Below are 10,011 nucleotides of genomic sequence, written 5' to 3' on the forward strand. Positions count from 1 at the left end.
GGATGAAAGAGACGGTGAGACGACGCATCCCGACTCTAAATCTAAATTGATGCCTAAATGCATTTTAATTTAAAGAGATCATTTGGGAATAAATTCACGAAAAATGGCACGTTCATTAGCAGGATCGTGCATGTGAGATGAGGTATAATGAGGTTTGCTTGGGGAACACCCAGCAGATTTTGACTGTGTGCAGAGTGCTGCAGTTTTAATGCTGAGCATTAGGGGGTGCTAAGAGACAGGAGGGGTGCAAATGGAAATTCTTAGTGAGGAAAAGCGGACATAAGAAATTAAACAGACAATTTGACTCAAATAAGTCATAGAAATTGCAGAAATAAATGAAACATCAATGATATATTTTCAGACACAATCCTGTTATGAATCCGTCCACTTTATTTACTATCCACTGTTCACAATGATAGCATACAAAACCAAATTCCAACATGGAACTGCTTTGGAATGTGATTATTATTAATACGCACACACACGCACACACACACATTCAATAAGAAAATTAAATACAGTTGTTTTATCAAATAAACAGGGCAGAGGGAAAGAGACACATTGAGTGATATTAAGACATGCAGTGACAAATATAAAAAATAGACATTTGTTTTCTTTTTCTGTACAAACATACATGGACACATATAAATATATAGAAGTAGAAAAGAGTGTATTTTTAAAATACAAAGGTCAAATTGTACAGTTACATTCCATAATAACAAAACAGGAGACGTAGCACAATATTCAAGTGAGTTTTCCTTTTCCCACAGACACTGTACAATATTGTACACTGTAAAAGCAGAAATTAGATCACACAGCTGTTGGTTCCTCCCGACGGAGTCTGTTCTTGCTGCTGTAAACATTACAAATGAAGAAAGGGTACAGTTCTTGTGGATGGATTTCTGTTTGAAATCGAAGGGGACTGTAATGACAACTGAGCAATCTGTTCTCGGCGCGCACACTTTGATGCCGTTAAGTCACCTCGATCGATACTTCAGTGCCATGTTTTACTTTTCTCTGCAAGTCTCTCAGCACTGAGGAGCTAAGAAGATTATTTGGTAAAACAGACGAGACAAGCATTACAGTGAACAAGAAGCAGTCATCATGAAGTTTATATTTATACGTTGGCACGAAGAACAAGCATTTGACCGAATGTGTTGAAATGTTCTCTCCCCTCACATGGTGGAAGCAGGCCACACCATTGTTTTCTCTCTCTCTCTAGTTCTGTCTGACATCCTGCAGCAGTTTGTTGATCTCGTGCACCAGCTCACTAGCGTCCATGCCGGCCTCGTGGCGGCTCTCGCTGCGCTTCCCACTTTGGTGACCCTGGTGGAAGACGCCATCAAAGTCGTCTTCCTCGTAATTCTCTGGGATCTCCTCCATGGCTGGTAGCCATTTGAGGTGAGCCGGCTGCCCATTAGTGGAGGGGGCAGTGGGGGTCGAAGATGAAGAGGAAGTGGAGGAGGAAGAAGAGGGGGAAACGTGGTTGGACCCCACAGATCCACTTCCAGGGTTTAGATAGTGGGTATTGGCCGCCCATGCAGCCACACCTGGGGGATAAGCAGGACCTTTCCCACCTGGCAGCAACCCTCTGCGGCTGTCCTGAGGAACAGCGTTGTTACTGTGGTTAGCGGCAGCATTGCTGCTACGACCACTTCCTCTCTCAGTAGTTGAGGAAGATGGTTGGGGGCTTGTTTCAGTGCACTCTGTGTACGAGTCCATATTGGGGGGGAGAAGTCGCTGGAACACAGAGTTCATCTCTGTGAGGAGGGAGCCAGCCCCTCCTCCGGCCACACATCCGTCACTTCCTCCTCCAGCCACGACTCCCCCGGCGAGGGCTTCTTCGCTCCCAGACTCTTTACCAAAAGTAGAGAAGCTCTTGCGGTTCTCCGAGTCGACCGAAGACTGGTCATCGTCGAGCGGTGGCTGCTGCGAGGACTCCTCCCCGGGGATGTACATGTTGTTGCGGTAGTCAGAGGAGGAAGCAGGCGAGGAGAGAGGGGGCATCCAGCACTGGTCAGAGTGTCCCAGAACACGACATTCATCCGTGCACAGTCTCATGGCTACAACAACAAAAAAGAAAAGATAGACACAGTCAGGAGCAGGTTCAGCTACACGAAGAAAATGAAAAAACATGGAACAACTCCAAAACCAGCAACTCTATGTCAGGTGTTCAAAACTCCTGAGACAGAAGTGGGATTTGTTAAAAAGTGTTTGTTGCTGCGGTACAGAAAGTGTCAATACACTTGAATAATACAAGTGATAAACCCTGAGACTGCGGTTAAGTAATGTTACACTTTAAGAGATATACAGCTCATGGAGGAGAATGGTAGAGATTTATTTTACACACTGAAACAAGGGCAGGGATGCTGGTGAGTCTGACAAACCATGCTTGCTATTGGAATGCTTCATGCATATTACCTAATTAATATTCCACATGGCAGCACTTCAGTCTTTTATTACTATCAAAAAAAGAACAGCTCAGCAAGGAAGAGGTTAGTTTTTTTCTCTTTATCTCTTTTTATTCCTGCTTGGAGGAGCAGATTGGGGGTATTTACAGTTTACAGCACAGATATCCAGGAAGTCCTCATGCAGGCATGTAAACAATCAAAGGACTATAGACGGAAAAGTTAATAAGTGCCAGATCCCACCCAAATGGCATCACAGGCGGTGTTAATGTAATATTTTGTTGCTTTGCCCAGCGTGCACTAGGCGGCTCAGGCAGGGATTTGCTTGTTTAAGTTCTTTTATCACATCCAGCATGAATGGACACTTTTCTCCCCTCATCTAAATAGAAACATCTAAACAATATAAATCTTTTGGAGAGAAAACAGGAAAAATCTTCCCTCCCGGCCTATTATCTCTTCCCCTCCCTGTTTTTTCATATTAACATAACAGATAGTGGAAAAGAAGGGGGGGACGAGGGGGGTGAAACACCTCTAGGTCTTTCTCAAAGGGAGAGAAAAAAAAATTTGAGGAAGCCTGTCCATGTCCACCACCCCTCCCTTAATCCATCTCAATAAAGATAGAGAATACATTATCAAGAAAAAGGAGAGAGAGAGATGCCGAGGAGCTCTTGGCCTTCTAGGGTAGAGCGAGGAAGTAAGTGTGAGAGAGAGAGAGAGAGAGAGAGAGAGAGGGGGGAAGAGAATAACATCATTCTAAAAGCAATTACTATGAATTCTCCTCAGTTCAGACATGAAAGCGCACCACTGTCACTCAAAAAAAGGAGAAAGAAAAGAAAAAAGAAGGGAGTGAAGAAAAAAAACAGCACCCTGAGACGCATAGCGATGAGTGACAGGCAACTCATCTCCGCTCCAGGGAGGATTTTACAGACACGACTCTATCTGAGGGGCAGATAACGCGCGCTCGCACACACACACACACACACACACACACACACACACACACACAACAACCCCACACACAGCAAGGCGAACAGTCAGACACGCTGTAACCTCTCTCAGTGATAACGAGCGTGGAAATGAGGGCTGTGTAGAAGAATGGGGCTGGGTACAATGGGGATTGTGTTGGCGGCAGGGGTGAATGGAGCGGCTGTATAGGCAGGTGTACTGACAAATAATAGGGCTTAGGCATGGCGCTGTCCGGGGTGCTGAAATGTGTCAGGCAAGAGGCACATTAGAGGAGCTGGGTGTGGTCTGGAGGACACACAAGTTATCTATTCTAGTTCAAATAGAACAACAACCTTTGACCAAAACTTTTGCATGATAAGACTATGCAGAGGTGCGGCTGAATGTGAGGTTAGGTCGATGTGTGACTCATCTGAGTGGGAAAGAAGTTGCCAAGTCATGCTGAGAAGGGTTCCCTGAAACTAATAAGGAAGAGGAAATGTTGTGGTGGTGTGTCATCACAGAAGGAGAGAGGGAGAGTGTGAGAGTTGGTTTCCTGAAGCTCACCTGGGTGGAGTCGATGGTGCATTTCGAGGTGAATCAGGTCAGAAAAGCCCTCCCCCAGCAGCAGTCTGTCCACGGGGGATTCCCTCCCCATATCACAGTCACTGTCTCCCGCCTCGCTGTCCCCACGCCCACTGTCCTTCAGGCTGAACTTGTCCATGTCTTGTAATGCATACCTGCAGTGGAAAAAGATCACAAACACATCTCAATAAAAAATATGATGCAAATTCCCATGTTGCAAATGAGTGACGTGTGCATTCTGTTCCGCAGGCTGACAGAATCAATCTCCCCTCATGGAGAAGACTAATGACAAACAAATCCATCAAATAAAAGTTTTGACTAGAATCTTTCAAATCCCCATGGATGAGGCTCTGCCCATAAATTCTATGTGCAGATATATCCCATCGATAAATCTGCCTTAACAGCCACAGCGGGCGTCAATAAATCTATCGGTTGGGGATCATAAGGGGGAATATTATGATGAAAGTAATAAAGGATTCACACTTCACAGGCCGAGACAATTTTTTTTTCGGAAAGTAGTACCGAGGAAATCGTTGTGACACTCAGACAAATGAGTTGCATACTTTTGAACTGAATGGTATTGGTATGATAACAACTGGGACATGAAAAGAAAATACATTTACAGGCCATCACACCATGATCTACATGTAACTGACCAACTGACAGGTAAAACTTTACGACAGGTTGTTGGAACATGTAGTAAACAATGAAACACAAGTGGTTTGAAAAGTGAACAAAAGATAATCTTGGTTTTGATTTTGGATTGGGGGGGCGGGGGCGGGGGGGGGGGCACTGAGGTAATAGGGGTAAATTACCTGTAGCTGCGGCTGTATTTGTTGCCACGGAAACTGGGTCTGGGCTGGTACTGGCCCTGATGGAGCATGGACAGAAGCTGTGAGACTTGCTACATCCAAAAATAGCAAAACAAACAAAATAAAACAAACGAAAAAAAAGAAAGGGTGGGGGGGATGAACAACAGATGGGTAATTGAGGAGGGGAGGGGGGAGGAGGGACAGACAGAGAGAGAGAGAAAGGGGGAGACAACACAGAAGACAAAATAATAGATGAGTAAACACAAAATGGATGATGGAGAGGCTGCTGAAAATGGATGAGACAAAATGGATGATGTTATAACAAAATAAAAAAGGTGGAGGTGGGGGGGTGAGTCTAGATGAATATGGAGACATATGACTGAGGGGTGAGTTGTGGCTGTGATGGAGGAAATGGTGACAGGGTGTAAACAGGGCGAAGACAGAGACACATCTGTACTCATCAACAGTTTTTAATGAGAGTCAGTATGAACTACAGGGCAGTGTTGATTTAGTCACTGTCACACATTGAGATGAGTTAATTTGTTGCAACGGAGACAGCTGTGCGAGGATGAGAAGACTGGTGTGTGTGGGTGTCTGTGTGTGTGAGTGCGTGAGAGAGAGAGGGATAGACTGAGAGAGAGAGAGAGAGAGAGAGAGAGAGAGAGAGAGCGAAAGAGAGAGAGATGAGAGAGAATATTTGGAATGGGGCTGAGGGACTGCATTTAAAATTTCAGAGAGTAATTTACTTCTGAGTGTGTGTGTGTGTGTGTGTGTGTGTGTCCGGTGTGTGCGTGTGTGTGTGTGTAAAAGACAGAGCTTGTGTGTGCTCACCTCCACTGGTGGAGTCGCGTGTGCCAGTTCCAGGGCGAAGCTCTCTGGGATGTGATTGGATGAGATGGTCACCAGGCTGTTCAGGGATTGGCGGCTGTGATGGTTCTGCCTGCTCCCCATCTGGGCGCGTTCCATGGGGGGCGTGGCCGAAGGTGAGCGATGGTGAGCTCTGATTGGCAGGGTCCCATTCACCGTGGGAACCAGAGTGATATCGCCTTTGTGGATTTGGCGTGCGGGCTTCTTGGGATGGTGCTGGTGGGTTGACTCAGCCACCCGGCAGTTGTAGGAGTTCCTGTTGTCCTTCTTCTCGCGGTTACAGCGAGCAGCAAACACCACCATGATGACGAGGAGCACAGCGCAGATGGCCCCCAGGGAGATGATGATGATCAGGGATGCGTCGAGTGAAGACTCGCCCTGGTCCATCACCTGGACGTGGTTCTCCATGTTCTCATAGAGGGTGATTTTCAGGACGGCCTTAGCGCTGAGGCTCTCGCTTCCCTGATCTCGGACCACGATGGTCAACTCAGCGGTCTCCTGGGGGAAGTTCTCCAGGCTGGCGTTGGCATGAATTTCACAGGTTCTTGGGTCGATGAGGAAGAAACCCTCCTCGTTGCCGCTGACTATGGAGCAGATGAGCTCAGCGTTGACCCCTGTGTCTCTATCAGTCGCCCTGACCGCTGTCACTAGGTGTCCAGCATCTGTGAACTTTGATGCAGGCACATCAGCAGTGAAGTTCCACAGCTGTGGCACCACGATGACTGGAGGGTTGTCGTTCTCATCCAGGATGTTAAGAATGACTGTGGCGTTACTGAGCAGTGATGGTTTTCCTGCATCTTTGGCTTGCACAACAAATGAGATACGGCTGACATCCTCACGATCAAATGTACGCAGTGCATAGATGGCCCCATTGGAGGGGTCGATGGTGACGTAGGTGGAGATTGAGCTCCCATGAACAGAGTTCTCCAAGATGGAGTAGCTCACCTGCCCATTGGTATCCAGGTCAGGGTCGGTGGCCATTATGGAGGTGAGATATGCTCCAGGGGCATTGTTCTCAGATTTAAAGATCTCATATCGGCCCTTCTCAAAACGTGGCGCATTGTCATTCTCATCAGTCACATGCACAGTGAAGTGTTTGACAGTAGAGAGACTGGGAGTCCCCCGGTCCTCTGCCACCACCGTCAGGCTGAACTCTGACCTCTTCTCCCTGTCCAGAGACACATTGGTCAGAATCATGTAGTTGTTCTCATACGTCTTCTGCAGTTTGAAGTAGCCCTGACCGTGAAGTTTACACTCCACCTCTCCATTCAACCCAGAGTCCATGTCCTCCACCCTCACCAAAGCTACAAAGGTGTCGAGAGCAGAAGCCTCAGATATGTACGCTGCGTCCCCATTCCCCTGAGAGGACATGAGGTTGATGCTGATGTCTGGCTTGTTGTCGTTCACATCTCCCACTTTGACCAGGATCTTGCAGTGAGCGGGCATTGAGTTCGGACCCATGTCCTGTGCCTGCACATCAATGTCATAGGAGCTCATGGTCTCGTAGTCCACACGCCTGACGAGGGTCAGGTGACCGCTGTCGGGATTGATTCTGAACGTCTCCATTATCTTTGGGGACACGTGACTACTGAAGGAGTAGACTATTTTGGCGTTTGTGCCCTCATCGAGGTCAGTGGCGTTTAAGTCAATGAGCAGAGTGCCAACAGGTGAACTTTCTGGAAGATTTATGACATATGAGGATTTGTCAAAAATGGGACTGTTGTCATTTGAGTCGGCAACATTAATTTTGAGGAGAGTCGTGCCCGTTCTCGAGGGAACGCCCCTGTCGGAGGCCGTGTACTGAAGTTCGTAACTGGAGCGCACCTCCCGGTCCAGCTCCTTAAGCACCACCAGCTCCGCGTACCTGGCCCCGTCGGTTCTGGACTGGATGTCCACCTTGAAGAAGTTGTTGGGCTCTAACGCGTACGTGTACAGCGAGTTCTCCCCGACGTCGGGATCCGTGGCGCTGTCCAGGGGAATGCGCGCTCCCACGGATGCGCTCTCGGAGATCTCGATGGGGATGACGGCGCGGGCGAACTGGGGTGCGTTGTCGTTGATGTCCAGCACGTCCAGCTCGACGTGGAACAGCTGCAGGTGCTCGGTGGGCAGCGTCAGCACGTCGAACTGGATGGAGCAGTTGAGGTTCTTCTCGCAGAGTTTCTCGCGGTCGATCTTGGTCTTGATGGTGATTTCTCCGTCCTGCTCGCGCACCGCGAGGAAAGACGAGCTCCCCCTTTGCATCGCTCTGAAGCGGAGCGACACCGAGCTGGGAAGTTTCGCCAGAACATCCGCGACATCATCCCGCAAACGGGCGATGACTGTGCCAACCTTCTGCTCCTCATAAATCTGATATTTCAGTGTCTTACCGGTGACGTGTTGCGTTGCCAGTGCCAAAACGACCACAACTTTCCACATTCTTGACAGAAAGAGTCCCTTCATCTTCCCTGTTTGCACTTCAGTGGAAGCCAAAAGCAGATCCAGAAAAAAAGATGCTCAAAAAAATGCAGAGCGCAGGAAATTCCAGTTTTAACTTAGTAGATGCTCTCCTCCTTCAATCAGCAGCTGCATTGCTTTCTCCGAGGAGCGATGAGGGAAAACAAACTAAAAAACATTCAGATTGTTCAATCTAAGCCAGTACAAAATGCACTATTTTCCATAAAGGCATCCACATTAGTTTCTATCTTTCCTTCCTTGTTATTCAGACATGGTGTGCCTATCTAGCGTGAGGAGTGCCACAGAAAGCTGTGCGCCTTTCACCCTCTCCTGCCTGCGTCTGCTCTGTGCGCCGTGCGCTCTCCTACGCTCCCTCTCTCCGTTTGAGGTGCCTCCGCGCACAGACTTGCCCAAAATAACCCGCCCCAAACCAACTAGTTGTACATAAGCCACAGCTCCCCCCCCCCTCTTTTCACATCCCGGGAAAGACAAACGCTTTCTTCAATCAAACGCCGCTGCCCACTCACACTCCAGAGGAGAGGAGAAGGAGGCGCAAGAGGAGGGAGGAAAAATAGAAAGCGGGGGGTAAGAAAAACCCCGTGGGGTTCACTTTCCCACTCCTCAGAGTAACGACCACACCGCCACAATGGGAGAAAATAAACTAGAGGAGAAAACATTCATTCAACGGACTTACCCTGACGTTTCTCATTGCTATAAACCCAGGGAAGGTTTACGACTTTCTCGCTTCTCGTCTGTTCGCCCCAGACAGCATGGAGACGCAAAAATAAAGAGTCTAGATTCTCATTAGAAAAGAAAAAAGATAAAGTCACCCCAACCACCACCACTTCTAAAGCTCAGCCCTTTTAATAGAAAACATAAAACTCAACCCAGCCAACGAGCAGCTGTCACAGCTCACTCCTCCTGTATGACTGACTGATTCATTGGATGCCTTGGCACCGGACCGTATATGGATTCTGTGAGCTTATACTGTATTTGGTCTTATTTCTGCTCTTTCAAGTGGCAGCTGATCACCCCCCCCATCTCCAGGCACAGGCCCTTTGTAGTAGATGTTTGAGTGAACTATATATCTATTTTTTTGTTCACATGCGTCTCAGCTGCAGTCTATGGGTGAGAGTATAAGCTGGGTAAGCTGTGTGGAGAATCGCGTTGAAAGGGAGCCGGACTCTAATGAATGCCTTAAAAGAGTTGGTCACGCCGAGGAACAGCTCCGTGCCCGCGTGCACAAATCGGTTGAACATCACTTCAATTCCCCCGCAGGATGTTGTTTTGATAACGAGTCCAAAACTCTGCAGTTCGGGCATTTATTTCAGTTCACCCCTCCCTGAAAGAGTCTCCTGTGCGCGCACACAGGCGAGGGCAGAGACGGAGACAGAGAGAGAAATAAAGAAACACATGAGAGAGAGAGAGCGAGAGAGAGAGAGAGAACGATCTGACGTTTAACGAATGCGCACAACTGGGACCGTGCGTTTTGCGGACCATCTGGCGCGGTTTGTTTGGCAACCATGGACCCGGCGATTACAGCCGACCAAACAAGACTCCAGCGGAGACCCGAGCCCCACACAACTGCGAGGAAATGAGCTGTCATGGGGGATTGCAGAGCAGCTTTTCCACATCCATTCACACGTTTTGCGCGCGGGTGCACGGCGCCGTGTCCGCGCGTGCGTGCGTTATGGATAGACAAGAGAGAGAGAAAGAGAGAGGGAGAGAGGGAGAGGGGGAGAGAGAGAGATGGAGAGAGAGAGAGAGAGAGAGAGAGAGAGAGGGAGAGAGAGAGAGAGAGAGAGAGAGAGAAAATGGGCTCAACTAATAGGAACTCGCAGTTATCGCAGTAACAGGTTCCCCAAAACCCTCATACATATTCAAATCAAATATTATAGCAGGGGCTGAGGATGAGACCGCGCTAAAGGTGACCATCTCGAGCAGAACTCCAAGAACACAACTTA

The 10,011-nt window shown here is 48.3% G+C and overlaps 1 protein-coding gene across 2 annotated transcripts; it reads right to left on the bottom strand.

The window, feature by feature from the left end:
- Positions 1-370: 370 nt before the first annotated feature.
- Positions 371-8,689, bottom strand: pcdh18a (protocadherin 18a). Of its 2 annotated transcripts, none has more exons than XM_053419532.1 (4): positions 5,579-8,689; positions 4,751-4,806; positions 3,918-4,090; positions 371-2,063 (listed from the first exon to the last, which is right to left on the bottom strand). In XM_053419532.1, exons 1-4 carry the CDS (start codon positions 8,051-8,053, stop codon positions 1,219-1,221), a joined length of 3,549 nt encoding a protein of 1,182 aa, XP_053275507.1. In that variant the 5' UTR covers positions 8,054-8,689; the 3' UTR covers positions 371-1,218. The 2 variants fall into 2 exon arrangements, with proteins under 2 accessions (XP_053275507.1, XP_053275506.1); XM_053419531.1 differs by having other exon boundaries at positions 4,751-4,839; positions 5,579-8,688.
- Between the last annotated feature and the right edge of the window lie 1,322 nt (positions 8,690-10,011).

The sequence above is a fragment of the Pleuronectes platessa genome, chromosome 3 (assembly GCF_947347685.1).
Source record: "Pleuronectes platessa chromosome 3, fPlePla1.1, whole genome shotgun sequence".
Classification (NCBI taxonomy): Eukaryota; Metazoa; Chordata; class Actinopteri; order Pleuronectiformes; family Pleuronectidae; genus Pleuronectes; species Pleuronectes platessa.

Coding starts and splice junctions, on each gene's coding strand:
- pcdh18a (XM_053419531.1), bottom strand. CDS start 8,053: ATGAAGGGACTCTTTCTGTCAAGAATGTGGAAAGTTGTGGTCGTTTTG. Junction 4,840..5,578: donor ACGCGACTCCACCAGTGGAG/GTGAGCACACAC, acceptor TTTTGGATGTAG/CAAGTCTCACAGCTTCTGTC. Junction 4,091..4,750: donor AAATACAGCCGCAGCTACAG/GTAATTTACCCC, acceptor TTTCCACTGCAG/GTATGCATTACAAGACATGG.